This window comes from Cupressus sempervirens, chromosome 11, assembly GCF_028749045.1.
Source record: "Cupressus sempervirens isolate cs-2001-9-10 chromosome 11, ASM2874904v1, whole genome shotgun sequence".
Taxonomy (NCBI): domain Eukaryota; kingdom Viridiplantae; phylum Streptophyta; class Pinopsida; order Cupressales; family Cupressaceae; genus Cupressus; species Cupressus sempervirens.
In genome coordinates this window covers 595,530,929-595,549,801 of record NC_143128.1, presented here as the reverse complement: position 1 = coordinate 595,549,801, position 18,873 = coordinate 595,530,929, and the positions used below count along the sequence as shown (strand labels likewise).

Below are 18,873 nucleotides of genomic sequence, written 5' to 3'. Positions count from 1 at the left end.
CTCTTGCACCAATTGTCATGCCTTCCCTTCGTCACAAGTCTCTTCTCACATCCAAACAACGTAATGAAACCATCGAAAAAAATGTGAATCAAAATGTTAATTGAATGTCATGTTTTCACAATTTTAAGGCAAAAAGTTGTGAGTTCTAGCGCTTTTAGGCAAAACGCTCCAACCCTCTTCTTCATGTTGTACATGATCATCCTTCCCAATTTGACATTTCGTAGATCCTTCGAACAACGATTAGAGGAGGTCTCTTTATCTTTAGAGAAGTCGTGAATCTGTGGAGCTTGTTTGCAATTGGTTACCTAGGGTTCCTTGTTTGTCACCTTCTACTATGATCGGGCATGTTCCTAACTGGTTCATGGCATCTTCATCATCCAAGGACATGGCAACACATGAGCAGAGTTCACGGACGTCATCATCATTAAACATTTGGGATACATGTCCTGATTCCTATCGAGAATGGGAAGCACTCCTACAATTCTACTTGGTAAATCTTTGTTTTGTTTTTTGTAGGTATTGGACTATATTTTGTCTTCAGCACAAACTGTTCTTGCAAGACATTGTTCGTTATGAGAGGGTGTCATGTCTCCTTTCCTTCCTATGGAGGGATACTTGATTATTGAGACATGATGTATATAGTCCTTGGCGGGTCTTGTGTCCTCCATCGATGGATCTTGTTTGTTTTCATCTCTTTTTGGAGGATGGTTTTGTCCCATGAGGTTTTCTCACTTTCTTCGCTTTATAAATTGCATTGTATTGTACTTGCATATTGTACATGAGTACCTAACATGGTCAAGTAGCCAAGACCCATCTTGCACTATCATCTTGTATTGTGAGTATAACTGCATTCCCCTAAGATGCCCTTAAGGAGGTCTTGCTATAATTAAATATTTTGAATTACACTTCACTTAAGTATACTTAGGATAATAAATTACATAGTAGCTTGCATATAAGACACACCCTTCCCTTCTCCACTTGATGAGAAATTGCATTGTATTACACTTGCATATTGTACATGGGTACCTAACATGGCTAGCCAAAGCCCATCTTGCACTGCCATCTTGTATTGTGAGTTAAAATGCATTCCCTTAAGTTGCACTTGAGGGGGATGTTGGTGTAATTTAATATTCTAAATTGCCCTTTACTTAAGCTTACAGGGGATGTGTCTTATGATATATTATACTGGCAAGTCAGGAACTCTCTAAGATGTTGTAATACATCATCTTTAGATCCATTCAAGGTAAACCTCTCATGAACTTGGTGATAGGTATTGAAGAAGCCTATGTGTCCTATTAAAGGTGCATCATGTAGGGCTCTCAAAACTTTAACCTTCAACTTGGAATTTGCTACAAGATAAATTATGTCCTTGTAATGAATAGTAACAACCACTACCAAATACATTTCATCATCTACTTTGTCATCAATCAAATCAGAAGCAAATGTATCCTTTGCATATTCTGACAGTAGATGAGATTTCCAATCGGTTGAAATCTCAATGAGAGAGTAGAGTGGTTGTTTCCAGGATAAAGCATCGCCATCAACATTTTCCTTGCCCTCTATATACTCAACATCAAAGTTGTAAGCCTCAATCTTGCTTACCAACTTCTATTGTCACTCATTTAGGTCTTGTTCAAAAAAGTTATTGAGACTGTTGTGATTGGTCTAAGACCACAAATTTGGATCACATCAGATATTGTCTAAACTTAGCTAGTGCATGTTAATTGCTAGTATCTCTTTATCATATATGGAATATAATCTCTCTAGATCTCTATGTTTCTTGCTCTAAAATGAAATAAGGTTCATGTTTTGCATTAGAACAGCACCAATCCCTTGTCTTGATGCATCGCACTCAAAAATAAAAGGTTGGGTGAAGGCAAGTAGTGCTAATATTGAGCGTGCTCATAACTTCCTTGAGTTTGTCAAATGTAACATGTGCATCACTAGTACACTAGAACGCTCTTTCATAGTAAGATTAGTCAAGGGTGATGGCAATTGTGAGAGCCCTTGCACAAACCTCCTCTAGTAACAACACAAACCCAAGAAACCTCTTAATTCAAATATGTTCCCTAGAGGTGGCCAATCTAGAACTGCTTAATTTTTCTCTTGGTGTGCTTTAATACCATCAACTCCATTCTCAAGTCCAAGGTAGAGTCTTTGGTATCCCGAAATCGCATTTGGAGGCCTTTGTAAATAGTGATTGTGTCTCCATGATACCCAAGACTACATCCAAATGTTGCAAATGTTTATCCCATGTCTTGTTGTATATCAAGATATCATCAAAGAAACTAGAACAAATGTAAGATTGAAATGTTGTTAGTGAGTGTGTGTGTCCAAATGCATGACAAGGAACAAATGTGCTCGCAATGATAATGGAAAGTCGTCTTATATATTATCCTCTTCCCAGACACTAATCTAATGATAGTCTGAACGAATATCAATTTTAGAAAATCATAAAGCCCTGTGTAGCTCATTCAAAAGGTCATTAATCCTAGAAATGGGGTACCTATTCTTAACAGTCTTTTTATTCAAGGCCCTGTAAGTCTATGCACGTGTGCAATGTCCCATCCTTCTTCAACAATACAACTGAAGAAGCAAAAGCATTGGAACTAGTACATATGTGTCGCATTTTTTATAAATCCTAGACCGTCTTTTTTTCAATTTCTTCCTTAAAATGGCGTGTGTTTATAGGATGTGGTAATAGTCATCTTTGCACCCTCCTCAAGCTCAATAATATGATCAAACCCACGATCAAGTGGACAACCAAAAGGAATATCACCAAAAATTCCACAAGGTTCATCCAACACTACATGGACATCTATGTGATACTCTGACTCATTTCTAGTGGAACATTTATTGGTTACAAGACAGTGGGTTAACCACTCCACATCATGATGCCTAAACAAAGCCTTCATCCTCCTTGTGGAAACCACACACAAACCACCATCCACCATAGCCTTAGGCACAATTTTCTTACAATCAACCATGAATTCCATTGCGCCTACTTGAAATCTTAAACATAGTGTTCAAGTGATTCTAACCATTGTAGCCCTAACACAACATCCACATTGCTCAATCTAAGTACATCAAAGTCTTTTGTCAATGTGTACTCCTCACTCTATACATTCAGTTGTGGCACAATTAGTTGCCTACAACAATAATATTGAGTCTAGGAAGCTCCTCAACCTAAAGCCCACATTTACTCATCAATATAATTGTGTCTAGCTCCACTATCAGCTACACATATCATCCTTTGTCCTTTAACGACACCTTTCAACAAACGAAAATTGCAAAGTATTCCAGATAAAGTGGCAATGCATTGAGATTCTCTAACTATATCTTCCAACTTAATTTGGCAAGGGTTGTACCTCCTAGGCAACATACTCATCAATGTTGTTATCTTGCTCATTTTGTTCCTAATCAATCAAAATAGACTTCAAGCACATGTGCCTTTCCTTTTCCAAGGCAGCAACATCCCGACACCCGTGGTTCTTTGCCTACAACAATAATATTGAATCTAGGAAGCTCCTCAGCCCGAAGCCCACATTTACTCATCAATATAATTGTGTCTAGCTCCACTATCAACTACACATATCATCCTTTGTCCTTAAATGAAACCTTTCAACAAACGACAATTGCAAAGTATTCCAAATAAAGTGGCAATGCATTGAGATTCTCTAACTATATCTTCCAACTCAATTTGGCAAAGGTTGTGCCTCCTAGGCAACATACTCATCAATGTTGTCATCTTGCTCATTTTGTTCCTCATCAATCAAAATAGACTTCAAGCATATGTGCCTTCCCTTTTCCAAGGCAGCAACATCCCGGCTCCCATGGTTCTTTGCAAGAGAAATATAATTTTCTCCTTAGCTCATTTCTGGATTCTTGTTCAGCTTGGGAAGGTATGGTCTTTCACTAATTGGAATTTCTTTGCGGATTTATTTTTTTCTTATCAGCTTTTCATGGACTGAAATCTTTCTTCTGTGGCTGAGCACATCCAAGTCACAACCTTAGCATAATCTAGTGAACTCTGTTTGTGAGCCTTAACCAAACCTTTCAACTTGTTACTTAAGCCTTCTACAAAGAACATTGTGAGTCTTTTTTGTGGCATATCAGGGACCATTACAAAAATCTTCTAAAACTCGTTGATATAGATTTCTAACTCTCCTATGTGTCTTTGTTGAACTAATTCATTGTAATAGACTTGTATGTCTTTCTTGTCAAAGCGAGTAACCAGCCATTTAAAAAATTCTTCGTATGACTATCACGGCATGATCCAACGAATCTAATCCATTGAACCACCAATCATATGCTACTCCCTCTAGATGCATGGTAGCAAACTATATTGCCTTTTCCTCTTCCATGGGTTTACGTGCCAAGAAAATATCTACTCTATGAATCCATGACCTTGTTGATCTTCCTTGAATTCCATAGACTTGTTGACCTTGTTCATCTTCTAAAACTCGTTGATATAGATTTCTAACTCTCCTACATGTCTTTGTTGAACTAATTCATTGTAATAGACTTATGTCTTTCTTGTCAAAGCGAGTAACCAGCCATTTAAAAAATTCTTTGTATGACTATCACGGCATGATCCAACGAATCTAATCCATGGAACCACCAATCATATGCTACTCCCTCCAGGTGCATGGTAGCAAACTATATTGCCTTTTCCTCTTCCATGGGTTTGTGTGCCAAGAAAGTATCTACTTTATGAATCCATGACCTTGTTGATATTCCTTCAATTCCATAGAAAGTTGGTATGGAAATTTATATAAAGCATTCTTATATTCTACAGTCCGAGTTCCCTGCCTACTTGTCCTCGAGGTCTCATGTCTGGTCTTTCCAGGCGGTTTATAGTGTTATCCTTACACAGGTTCATGAACTGATTTAAGTTCATTAGCTGTCTTACATCAGTTGGTAGTTGCATGTATTAATATAGAGCCATCATAATATCATCCATTATGTGTGTCTCTTCCTCTTCTACCTCTGCAACTGGTTCCCTTTCGATTTGATGAGGTAAAAAGGTGGGACATAATGATTAACCAGACATTGTATACATTGTTCTCATAACATTGGAAGTTGCTTTGTCTTGGTTCCCATGTCCAGCTCCACTTCTGCTGTGTTGACTACTAGACCTTCTTGATCGGGTGCGATCAACCCTCGGTTGTCCCATAACTGTGATCATATGATCCTAGACCTGTTGCATTATTTGTAGTTGTTGTCAGGCAAAAATTGTCAAAAAAATTATTCAGGTCATTATTCAGTTCCCTTTGTGGGCTAATTTCAGCTCCCTCTTTTTGCCCCGACCTACTTCTTGTGTTATATCCATGCAGTTCATGTTAATGTTTAAGGTAGCTGATATAAAGATCATTCCTGTGATGATCTGCAATATGGAACAGCATCCTTCAGTTTCTATCTCCACCAGGCAGAGATATCATGCAGACTCCTATTTATTTATTATTCTTGTATTACCTGTGATGTTAGTATGAACTGGAAAAGTGTGTGAGATGAATGGCATCATGAGGTGGCGCTTGGTAATGTCAACTGTTTGGGATTAATTTTTGTAACGCTAGTCTCTTAATCTTGGCTATCCACTGCGTGACCTTACGGTTCCCTACGGCTATAGGGCATGAGCTTCAGCAAAGTTATGAAGACTTGTTTTTTGGTATTTTTGTGTGCCGCTTCAATTTCGCATGGGACGTCCAGTTATTATTCTTCACAATTTTCAGATGATTGTGATAAAAGCTACGGCAGGTTGCCTTATTGTATAAGGCATATGTTACTTTTTCATATCTGATTGATGTATGATTGACACATACATTTTGTAAAGCCTTTTAAGAGTCAGTGAGATGCTCATGCTTATTAATTATTCTGGAGTAAACAATTTGTGTAAAAGGTTGAATATGGCTTCAATTGACTAATTAAAGTCTTCAATCAACGACAAGAGATTATTGTATTGTTGGGAACTCAATAAAAGGATCAATTTCGAGTGTGGCTGGGCTTTTCCCTCAAGTGGGAGGGTTTTCCCAGTGTGAGCCACTGTGTCTTGAGAGTTTCTGTTTTTTATTTTCCTGTTTTTATTTCTGCTATTCTGGTTCTTCAAACTCAACAGTTCAAACCCTCTAGAATGCATTGAATCACTTTATACTGACATGCATTGGATTAGAAGCAAAAAGCAATCATACTTTTTTGACATCCAATGGAAAAAGCAACCCTGCAACTGAAAATTTTGACATGCAACCTCACTGGCAAGTAGAATTTCTAGCCCAGATACCACTGAAATGTTCTTTTCTTGTGGTGTTAGTGGTTAAACTAAAACTACTATTTATTTGCAAAGAAATGGATTCACAAGCATAGCATAAGAGTTTGATAATTCCAAACACACATATAACTCACTTCGATAAGAATTAGTCAATGAAATCTTTATCAAGATCTGAACATGCATTTATTTGTATCCAAATAAAAACAATACCAAATATCGTCCCGTTTTTCTATCAACAATGATATCTCAGATTCTTGATGGATTTCGAAAACTCGCTACCTATTGAATGTATTGACCTTGGCTCAATCTTTACGAAGACCTCTTTGGTAGCAGCATCATATGAAGACCTTGCTGAACAAAGTTTTGTGTTTCCTTAGATTCCATAGTGTATTCCCTTCCAGTCCAAATGCTAAGGATAATGTGATGTAGAGAAAGCCCCGACATCCTGAATGAAACATGCACGTATGTAATGTCCCCTTCTCCGTGCTAGACCTTATGGCACCTTGTCGGTCTATCTTTTCATCCGAATAGACTAACGGCATTTATTTTGAGGATGCCAGCCAGTCACAGGAGTCTTTTTGTTTTCATTTGGGGAGATATTTAAGTGGGAACTTCCTAACGTTAAGTCACTTTATAAAGTGACTTTATCATTTAAAGTCTATGACAAAAGTAACTTAAGTGGCTAAAAGACGAATAGGCTTTTATCCCACATTGCCTAGTTGTTTGCATCTTCCCTCATCTCAAGGTTATAAAAGCAAGGAGCTACATTGGGATTTGGACCATGAAATATATCAATATATTGAAATTGAAATCGGTTGCTTAGTTGTGACTGGCATTCTTAAGGATGAAACCCCTTAAGGAAAAATCGAGAGGCTGGACGTGGCCAGTGTCTCACCTTACGTACTCAATCTGGAATTAAGTTAGCATGTGAAGACAGTATGAAGTCTGCATGAGATGTACAGCAGATAGAAGGATTCAGTCGGTGGAAGTGAAACGTTTTGACTGAATCTTGGTACACGGGTTTCAGTACAGTAGATAGAAGTTGGGTCGACAGACAGGGAAGATAGTCAATCCTCAAGCAGCGTAGCAGAGGCAATACTCAAACCTTACCATGATATTGCAAGAGTTGGTTATGCCGATGCAGTGGCCTCTTCCTAAGGTCGGGACCATATAGCAGAGTTGCATTGGAGATTGAAAACAGCAGCGCTACAGGGGAGATTAATGATCACATTCCCATGACTTTGCCCAGCTTGCCGTGAGCTCCACTGACTCCAGCATGCGACATCTACAGGTCAGAGCCTATACGGGTGTGGTTTGGTAGTGTTGTTTGGGTAGCATTGGGAACCAGGCCAGTAAAGGGAGTGGCAGATTTGACAATGGCATGATGCAGTAGCACTCAGCACGCCAAAACTCCAGCATCAGTAGTATCTGTAGGTGAAATGAGGTGCATATACATATCATCAGTTCTTTAGAAGCAAGTTGCCCGTGTGTTGTGATAGCGTCCTATACGAGTAAGCTATTCCATCCATTATGTTTCATGTATATCAGACTTAAAATCTTCTGTCACTGATTGAAATTGAGACTATATATTTTCAATAAAACTATGTGCTGGAGCCACTAATATTGCAAGTTCTTTGGAGTCATTAAGTAAATGTGTTGGGCAGTCATTTCATTTTGATATTAATCAAAAAAAGGATACTACCACAGTGTCAGCATTTTTAGCATTCAGTTTGTACGTCAACTGTTTGACAAATTGCCTCAAGTAAAGGTTTAACTTCTTAAGGGATTTTAAAAAGGGGAATCTTATAATGTATTTGTCTCCAAATTAAAACATACCAAATATCGAACCCTTTTTCTATCAATGATAATATCTCAGATTTTTGATGGACTTCAAAAACTTGCTACCTGTTGAATGTATTGACCTTGGCCCAAGCTGTACAAAGACCTCTTTTGTAGCAGCATCATATGAAGACCTCACTGAACAAAGTTTTGTGTTTCCTTAAATTCCATAGTGTATTCCCTTCCAGTCCAAATGCTAAGAATAATGTGATGTAAAGAGAGCCCCGACATCCTGAATGAATAAGCATATATATAAAGAAATTTAGAGCTCTCTGTCTTCAATATATGTCTGTGCTTGATAATAATAACCATCACATATATATAGCACATGGTCTTCTCTGTTTACTGCTGATTGGGATGAACTGCCTTTGGTATATACTTTGCTTTTCTCCCAACGTACTTCTTTCCTGATTAAAATCCAGACACACTGGTTATATGGAGCGCTTAAGTAATATTTTCTTTTACCACTGCTCCTATCCGCTTTCACCTGATTTTCTCTGTGTATATTCTTCTCCCTCCTTATTCCTGCTTTTCCTTCAATCACAGCTCCTCCCTTTCCCTTTATACTTTTACGTGGGGGATAAAAAGAGAAGTTACTCTCCTCTTGAGGGTGACAAATTAGTGTTTAGTCACAACTTTAATATCTATTTAGTATTTTTATTTTATTAATAATTTCTTATTAATGAATAATATATATTATTATTATATAGGGTTGATACAGTATACTGTACTATTATTGTATATTGTTAATTATTAATACTATAATATAATCTATTAATTATATGGCTGCTCAGTATGCATCATTTATTTTATAATTTTTATTCTGATTATTATCTATTATCAAGATTCAAATTTTTTTACATTAGAGTTCTAATTTAACTTCATTATTGCAATTTTGTCTTCTACAGATTCCCCAAAACAAGATGAGGATATGGCCAATGAGCTTCAAATGGAGCAACATGACAATTGAACACTTAGTGATAGATCTAACTTTAACTGCATATAGGATCTTTATTTCCTAACTACTTGCTGACTGAAGCTTCATTCAGCACTCAGATAAGAAAGAGAACATTACCAGATATAAGACTATTGGAAATTTTAATCCTGGTGTGATTGGTGCAAGATAATCATTATAGGAATTATGGCTACAAATGTGCATGTTAAATTATAGAGATAACAAAAATATCTGAAACATTTAATAAACCAAAATGAGAGATAACGTACATGTTCTTCATTATGAGTGTAGGTCACTTCAAGTAAGCCACTTGATACGGCAACCCAAACCTGCATTTAATGAGGTAGATATCTACTATCATCATTTGCAAATTGTAGACACACATATATATTGCAGAGAAAACATAATATCATACAAGCTTCCGTACCTTCACTGTATTGTCCAGTGAACTTGACAAGAGAAACTGTTCCCACAACAGAAGTGACATAACGACCGATGTGTGACCTCCTAGGGTTTGAATACATTGAAATGTTCCAAGGTCCCAAACCTGTGAAATTGTTTACACCATGTCAAATAACAAGTACCATATTAATGTTGCTTTCAAGTAAAGCAATTCATTACAAACCATCAAAAGATGAGCATACAGAATAAGTAGATATATCATATATGCATAGTTACATCACCCTAGGGGATGGGGGGACAAGGGAATGGGGGAACAAGTTTCCAGGACGGGGGAGGGCAGAGGGGCCTTAATTTGGGGACGGCAGGGGGACAGTGGCGGGGAAAAAAGGGGAGTTGTATATACAATAAATATGGTACTTAAAATACTAGTTATGCAAAGATGTATTGAAATATAAGATATAAAGATGTAAAGAGCAAATACTTGAACATTGCATTGAATTGGAACATCAAACATTGAACATAAATAGTCCAATCGGCAAATAGTCAACACCAGGACATTCAGCCATCCTCAGCATAGGTGGCAGAATCTGTTTGCACCGCTGGGGACGGAGGGATGGAGACTGCAAATTCTGGGAGCTTCCCCGTCTCCAAGATGTGGGGCAAAAAGGGGGGGGGGGGGGGGGAGGCATCTCCGTGTTACTGTGCATATGTGTATTAATATACATAATATCATTTCTAATCTTAAACAGAAAAGCAAGCATCAAAATACTAAATCCATGTGCAAGCAGAAGATGACAAATAAATTAAGCTGTTTGCTGAGAATGATTGATGGAACAAGCCTTTGCTCCTCTGATGATTCAGAATGCTGCTACAATACTACAGACTATTTATCTAAATCAATGGCATTCACATTCACAAAATCATAATACTCTCACAAGAAAGGGATCCTTTAATGCCAAATTTTAACCTGCTCGCAGTGAGTAAACTGTAAAGGCAAAGAAAAGCAAACTCCGAATAAAAACGAAGAAAAAGAATTGATGTTTGATCAACCATTTTAGCTTGAACATGGATTATTTTTCAGTTAGAAGTAAAATTCTACCATGACATTTTTGCACCACACACTAACAAAAAAGGAAGTCTTTTCTATTCTTCTCAATCTCAGTATGGAACATATGCAGTTTCCGCTATGGATCATAAAGCAATTAGCTATATAAGTCGCCAATAATGGATTAGAAAATGAACAATGGTGGAAAGCCATGCTAACCTTTCAAAAGAAAACGAGAATTGAACCCCATAACACTGCAAAAGTACTATGGCAAATTGGGCCCCTGATTATAGAATTTAGCTATAAACTAAACACTCATAATGCACATTACAAAACAAAGCAAAAGAAAACAATCATAATGCAAATTATGAAACAAAAGTATAAATAAAACAGCAGTTAGACTTGGTACATAATAATATCCACCATCAGATCCTAGAGCTCAGACTCAGTAAGCTAATTTTTGTATTAAACTCCGACTAAGTAAACTTAAGAAACCGTAAAATATAGACAAAAGGTAAAGATTTAAAGCTTTTATTTTTACATGCTACAGTAAATCAACTTTAAAGACATAATATACTAATCGTAAGAATGATGCTTTGATCACATACACACATATACCCAACAAAATATACGAAACATGGTCTAAAAATTTATTTCATCATTGTCCAATGCACAAGATTAAAACTCATTTCGATTTATATAAATCTGATTTATTTAATATTGTCTTCTCTAATATTTTTGCCCTCCAATAACAAATATATATTACTTGTTACAATAAAATATGCTAGCTGGCCGCGACATGGGTTTGCCGATAAATAGTGGGATTGAGAGAGGGGCTACAATGGAGAGATACTTGAGTCAAGCAATTTCAAATTAGCTCTGATGATTATACTGCTTTACTAGTTAGAGATGAGGGGGGCATGATGCCAACACATTGCACATCATTTGCTGCAAAATAACATTCCCTGAAAACCCTGAAAGTTTAAAAACAAAAGCTAAAAAATTCAACACAAACACTGAGGCGAATAATTGCAGCTACATTCTGACATACGTGTTCAAAGAATCTACAGGTAAAATTAACAGCCTAGATAAGGCACCAGCCAAAAACAATTAGTAAATTACATCATCTTATGATGAATATTGTTTTGTTCCAAATTTTGATGATGAGAGTCGCTGGAAACCTATGTCACAAGTCTGCCAGCCTTGTATACCTGCAACCACTTCAATACTCACCATTTTTTTCACAATTATAAGAAAGCATAAAACCGAGACTTGGACTCGGTAAGACCAGACAACAACTCGGTAAAAAAAACAATTTCTAGTGAGTCACCTAGAGCAAGTTCCTAGAGAGTCCCAGGCCCTGGGACTCAGCTCGGGTTTCACAATGACTAGGAGAGTCCTGGGGAGTTCTGGAACTATGTAAGAAACTGTCATGATAACAATAAGTTGAAAATTGGAAACCAGTACTATTATGAGCCTGCAAAAGCTTTGTGCAAAAAGACCAACAACATCAACATTAAACACTATGAAAGCGGCATACAGATACATTGAAGTCCACAAAAAATATATAGGACTGATAAGCCAGACTGGACTATCACTATACAAAATCCCTTGCCAAGAAAAAATTAGGAATTTGCATCTGCCTATGTGAACTAGTAAGCAAGGGGAAATAGAAGGCCCTCATTGTACAAAATCTCTCGCCAAGAAAAAATTAGGAATTTACCTCTGCCGATGTAAACTAGTAAGCAAGGGAAATCAGAAGGCCCTCAAACTTCAAAGCTGTCATGTCCCCTTTTCAGAACTAGATCCATGAAGAAGACCTCTAGCCTATCCCTTGTTCTCATAGGCTAAAGAATAGAGCACTGGATATTAAAAATTATAATAGTTAAATGGACTGACCACATTATATCATTTTAGCTCCTTTGTAATATTCGAAAGTATTTTTTAAACTAAATTGTTTACGATTATATGAAGATTTGAAGTTAATTTCAGCTTGTAAAATGTCACTCCAATACATATGTGCTGATTGCTTTATTATAGGCTGTCATTTTATGTTTCCAGCCATTTCAATTCATGATTCCAACCCTTAGAATGGCTGCACCCAACAACTGATTAATCTTTCCAAACATATTTAATGTTGTGCATAGGAAAATTTTGCTTGTCATGAGTAATTTCAGGCATTGGATCTACTGATTTGTTGACTTCCATCCTTCAGTTTCACTCTTTGTGCCATCAAACAGCTGTTTGCTTCTGGATCGATAAGGGTATGAGGGCAGTTTACCATTAGCTGCTGTTAACAGAGGTTTCCAGTCAATTGCTGTAATTGAAGAAGGGTTTTAAGAACTGTTTTCAGTGCAGACCTGCCTGACACCAACTTGGATAAGCTCATCAAATAGCCTACTTTATCTAGCAAGCTTTGCACCAGCTTAAACATCATTTTCTGCCTGCATTTTAAGATATTTGGGAAGGTTTCTGTAATAACACACCCTTTTTGCAAAAATATGCTAATAGAAAGCACAACTTACAATGTAAAATGTCTGTTTGTAGCAGGTAATAATCTCTTATTTGAATCTTCAAAGCTCACTGCAATGTTCTTGAAGGTTTGAGATTTGAAACAAAGCTTTATTTCATCAGTGTATAAAATTCAACCAACAACCCAATCATTAAATATATGCAAAATTGCATACCTGTTCAAAATTGGTATAGCAGATTCAAAGTGAACAGTCAGCTGTCAATGCAAAGATGTCATTCCACAAGCCTCCTATTGAGATATGTAATGTCCTACCCCTGTTTGCCACTAAATTTTTTGCAATTTTCTTTCCCGCTCAGCTATGTAGGAATTTTTTCCAACAGCTGTCATGTACTCATTAAACCACTCATCATTATCACAAACAGTTTGTGCTTGTTTTGAGCTTGTTTTGAGCTTGCACTCGGGAGCATTTTATCAAACTGTTTGCCTGAAAATATTAATAATTTATTGTGGATTTATGAGTTCAAATTTAAATGGGCTTCTATGAAAGATATTGCAGAGTTTAATGACAGAACAAACAGAACTTGCATTAATCAAATATAAATAAAAACAATCTGTATTGCAGCGGTCACAAGGATCAATTTGATAAATTTGTGATATGACCCTGTTCAGCTGTTGAAGAATTTGAGACTAAAGATCAGCTATTATGCCTCATAAATGTGAATCAGCAATGCTGTTGTCAGAATTGCAGAGCCCAAGTGGCTTGATAACAGCAGCACCTAATTCTCTTATACTCCAAATAACACTATATTAGCACACAAATTTGTATTAGCATTGGACAGTTGCAGTGTACGATAATATAACTCAGGAGCTGTGTGCATAACTAGAAGTATAGAACGATAATCTCTTTCTACCAACATCCTTGGTATAAAGAACCCCAACCAGCAAGAATGAGACTCAAATCTGACAATAGTTAGGAATGGTGATTAGAAGACTTGAACTCTGTCCTGCAATCAGCAACCTCACATCCTTTCTAAAAACACAGAAATTATTCAAAACATTCTCTTATCTACAACAGAATATCAACCATATCAAAGAACCCATGAATTCACAGTAGCTGTTCACGCCTTCAGTAAGAAGCTCACGTTAGAAGTTAGTTCCCATCCCAAAACAATGAATACACTGAATTAGAATTCTGAACCAATGCTCTGAAACCCGCACCAATGGTAGGCTCACTATATACAAATAAATCAATGACACTCAACAATCTTCTGGCCTAAGAAGCTGCAACCAAGATGCTCAATATCTCGAACAATTGCTTAAACCAGAACTCCATGCCAGATAGATTGAGCATAGGATATTATAGATTAAGGGCGCACCTCCATTAGATATCCACGCCACGCAAATAAATAATAATAGAGATTTTTGAGAATTTCACACACTTCCTGCATATCACCTCCATTAGATATCCACGCCACGCAAATAAATAATAATAGAGATTTTTGAGAATTTCACACACTACCTCCATATTTCACCTTCCGCAGTATGGAGCATGTTTTGGTGACCATCAACGAAGAAGATTCAGCTCTTACAATATGCCAGATGAAATTAAATAAACGGCTAGCAAGAAGTAACCACGATAATCTAGAACAGCACGCCAAGGACTTAGACTTGCTAGGCTTCAACCAAATTGAAGCTTAGCGGCCTCGATTTGCATAATATTATATGCCAAGCTTGTAGTTAGCAACCCAACTTCTTTCTCCAAATTCCACAACTTTGATTAATTAATTAATAAATTTCAAATCTACACCAAATATTCTCAATTCCAACATGTTAATTCAGAATTTTATGCAAAAATAAAATACTCAGCTCCACCTCCAGACATAATCTTGCAATATTTTAATATAACAGCCAGAAAGATTACATAATCGCTCTTCTCCAAAGGTTAAGCCTATGAGTCCAATATAAAACAATCAATCAAGGCAAATCAAATATACAACCTTCCCGTATTAATGGATTTAGCAATAAATGACACACTTCAAATCTGTCTCCAGCGTAGATTTTTACGAACTTGACATACTCAGTAAATGCAATTTGAGAGATACCGAGGCAGCACCATCAACAGGATTTGGGTTTTTGTCCAATTTGCAAGTAATCCCAAGAGTTTATTGTTACAGAGTTTATATGCTATGCTGACAATTCACAGAGTTTATTGATAAACTCTGAAAGGAGCTCTATTGCAGCCACCTCATCCTTAACACTCGGGAGGTATTATTACAATGTGGAACTCATTAGAGTTAACTACTCTGGGTCACATTGTTGAGATCTTCTTTCCTCCCTCTTTCAAAAATCAGAACAAAGAAACTTCAAAACATATTGCTATCATTAATTTCTATGTTACTTGGTCCTTGGCTTGAATAAATGGTCCACCGTTCAATGAGTGAGACACTCTTGAGTGGTGGTCGATTGGATTGTTGCTGGTGACTTTAACAGCAAAATGTCTCGCAGTGATCAAGAAGGTGGGCTTCCCTCTCTAGATCTGGGAGATTATTTTATGATTGTTCAAATTCTGAGAGTTAAGTTTGGTTGATGTGCCTGATCGTACCTCTAGCTTCACATGGACAAACAAAAGAGTTGAGCCTCATTCTTGAAAGGTTAAGTTGGAAACATTTTTAGTTTTGGAGGCTTCCTTCACTAAATGGAAGCTAAATTTTCATGTTTATGGAGGACCTATCTTGGACTTTGAAGGTGGCATTTGCTTTGACTTTCATTACCATTCTTTTAGATTTGAAATTTTTTGGTTTCAAAAAAAGAAGTTGAGGCTCCAAATTCCCGTGTGGTGGAAGGAGGGCTGCCCCAAGTGTGGCACAGCTATGCTTAAGAGTCGTAAGCAAATGCACTTTGTCAAAGACCAACTCAAGAAATGGAAGAGGCATAAAAGATTTGCTTATCAATCACAGTGTGACCCTTTGCTGGACAGATGGGATGATATTCACAACCAATTTAGAACAGGTATTATCACTGATCAATTAAAATGGAAGATGGCTCCTTTGAAAGCCTATGATAGAGATTGATAATTTGATAATGAAGAAGATATTTACTGGAAACAAAGCGCTCGTGCAGCTTGGGTTTCCTAGAGCAACAAAAACACCTTCTTGAATAGAACAGCTTGTATTAAAAGGCAAAAGAACAATCTTTCTGTTTTCCAGGATGCTACTGATCAGATCTTTTTTCTCTACAACAGCAGCACATCAACATGCTAGAGATTACTTCTCTAATGATCCAACTTAAATGACAATATGGCACCCAAAAGTGGCATAGATTTCCTTCCCGCCATCTACGAGTATATAAATATCTAGCTTCAGCAACTCGGAGTTGTATTCACCTGACTTGTGCAATCTGATTAGCTTCTCCAGCAATATGACTTGCAGGCAATGGAAATGGGGAAATAATCAATATATTGTATGCACCAGTGCTTACTTCTATACTGCCCAAGGGCAGGGCTCTGTCCTAACTTGCTGTAATTCTGAGGATACTTGATCACCTATAAGTAGAAGAAATGCCTAAACTGCTAACAAAGTTGACCTTATTAGAGAAAAGGGAACCAACCTAGAGTCAGCAAAAGAAAACCAAAAACCAGAAAAGTGTACTTTTTATTTGGGGGCATGATAATCCCCTTCAAGATCTCTACTCCATCCCTTTTGAGTGCTCAAAGATCTCCACTCTCTCCCATGTCATGTCCTCCATTTAGAGATTCTTCCATTTGATCAATTATTTTTAAATGACATTGTTTCTTAACCCTTTCTCCCTCACATCCAACACTATTTCAAGTTTAGGAATCAATTTATCTTTGTAATGCCCACCCCTAGTTTACTTTTCATGTTATTGTTGTCGAACTCTTATAGGCCAATTTTATGACTATGTTTTATGATTGTGGTTCTTGGTTACCCGATTTGATTTAGATGTTATTTCAGACTCAGTTTATATATGTGATGAGCTACTTGATACTCAGTTATTTCATGTGTTCATGATTATTTCAATGATGATATATGTACGTTCATATAGTGATTTCAGTTATTTCATGATGATAGTTGATGGATAAGTTTATGCAGTTTCTATGGATACTTACCCCATACTTGCATGTGTATGGTGTACTTGTATGTTTTACTTTATGTTTGAGTCTTTGACGTTTCTAATGTGGTTGAGGGAGGGAGTCGTACTCACCTACTAGTTGGGATCTACATGATGCACCACTCCCCGCCATTGCTTGTTTAGTTGATTCATATGTATATGTACATGCTCGGCTTTTATGCAGATTGCAAGTAACCAAACATCAACTTCATTGAATTGTCAGGATGAGCATGCCCTATTGCAGTATCTCAATGGTAAAAGAGGGGAGATAATTCTTGAGTCCAACTGCTAACCCTAAGCCAATTGTCCTAGAAAGTAGGACAAGTATTTGAGTTATTTACCCTTCTGAATTCGTCAAGTGACATGAAATCGAGATTCTGACCCCTGAGTTTGATTTAGTACTTTGTCTTAATGATGGGTTTTCTTATTAGTTTGTAGGCCTATTGTGATTTTTAGTTATAGTTAAATCAAATAAAAAGATTATTAAATGATTCACTTTAACAAAAAAATTATAAAGACAAATCAATATTTAATTATATTTTATTAATTGAGAAATTAATTAAATAAAAGAATTAAATTTAAAAGATTTATTACAGTTCTAATTTTGGCGTAATTATATTTATTTAATTTAATAATAATTTATTTAGGAGTTTCATTTTATATAATAAACTCCAAAAATTATTATTAGTTAAATTAATAAATATTTTATTAAAGACATCTTGTGATTTAATAAAAGAGAGAAAGAAATAGTTTAATAAAGTTTCTTTTAATTAAAATGCAAAAAGTTTGCACATGAAATTAAAATAAATTAAATAAATAAATAAATAACTTTTGCTTGATTGCAAAACTGAAACCCTAAAGGGTGAAATCTCTTTATTAAGAAATTAGAGCTTATTTCTCCACAGAGGTTTGGAGGAGCCAATTTCCAAGAAAGAAGGTTTTCGAAAGGAAGGGGATTTTCTTGCGAGTTTTGAGCATTCCATTGGTTAGCATCAAATCAAGGTAGGATCTTGTCAAGTTTTGCGTAGTAATTTCTTCTTTGAAATCTCTGTCTTCTCTGTGTTTATATGGATATGTTTTCAGAAATTATTTCGGGTTGAAACCCTTTTGTTAAAATTGATCGTTCTTGAAAACATCTATGAAAGTTTGAGTTTGGAAACCCTTGTTTGGTAAATTTGGAGATCCATAATTTGATTGTTTGGATTCAGGACAAGGTTTGGAAAAGAATACCAATACTTTAATGTTACAAAATGATAGTTGTACATTTGATCTACTAATAGATTTGTTAAAAATTTATATATATTTATATCAATAAAAATTACCACCATAGTTATTTACTGTGATAATTTTTATGGCATGTCTGAGTTTTCATTTTTTTCCTGAAATTGGGAGTCGGTTTTGATTTTGGCGAAGGGGAGGGCGATGTTCTAATTTTTATAATTTAAAAAAAAAAGCGAGTTGGGAGCCATGACCTCCCCCCAACGGCTACTAAGGCAACTCTGCTGCAATGGCAACTCGCACTGCCAAAGCAACAGCTGCCCAAGCAGTCCACCATTTGGTGATTGCATTTTGGAAACGCATGTAAGTTTGGCGATTTTTTTTTTTAAATTATATTATCATTAATAATATTAGTATTATTAATATTATAAAATGTTATTATAATTATTATTTATAGTTATATTGTTATATTTATTATTATATTGTTTAATTTAATGATTATTTTTATTAGTACATAATATATTTATATATATTATTAGTTCCTGCCT

General features: G+C 36.2%; 1 protein-coding gene across 1 annotated transcript in view; it reads right to left on the bottom strand.

The window, feature by feature from the left end:
- LOC149531079 (zinc finger CCCH domain-containing protein 63-like) overlaps window positions 1–18,873 on the bottom strand; it is a 49,735-nt gene that overhangs the window by 10,712 nt on the left and 20,150 nt on the right. The window contains exons 7-8 of the mRNA XM_089811882.1: window positions 9,487–9,606; window positions 9,329–9,388 (exon numbers count right to left, since the gene is read on the bottom strand). Coding sequence (XP_089668008.1) covers window positions 9,329–9,388; window positions 9,487–9,606 — 180 coding nt within the window. The remainder of the gene's footprint in view (window positions 1–9,328; window positions 9,389–9,486; window positions 9,607–18,873) is intronic.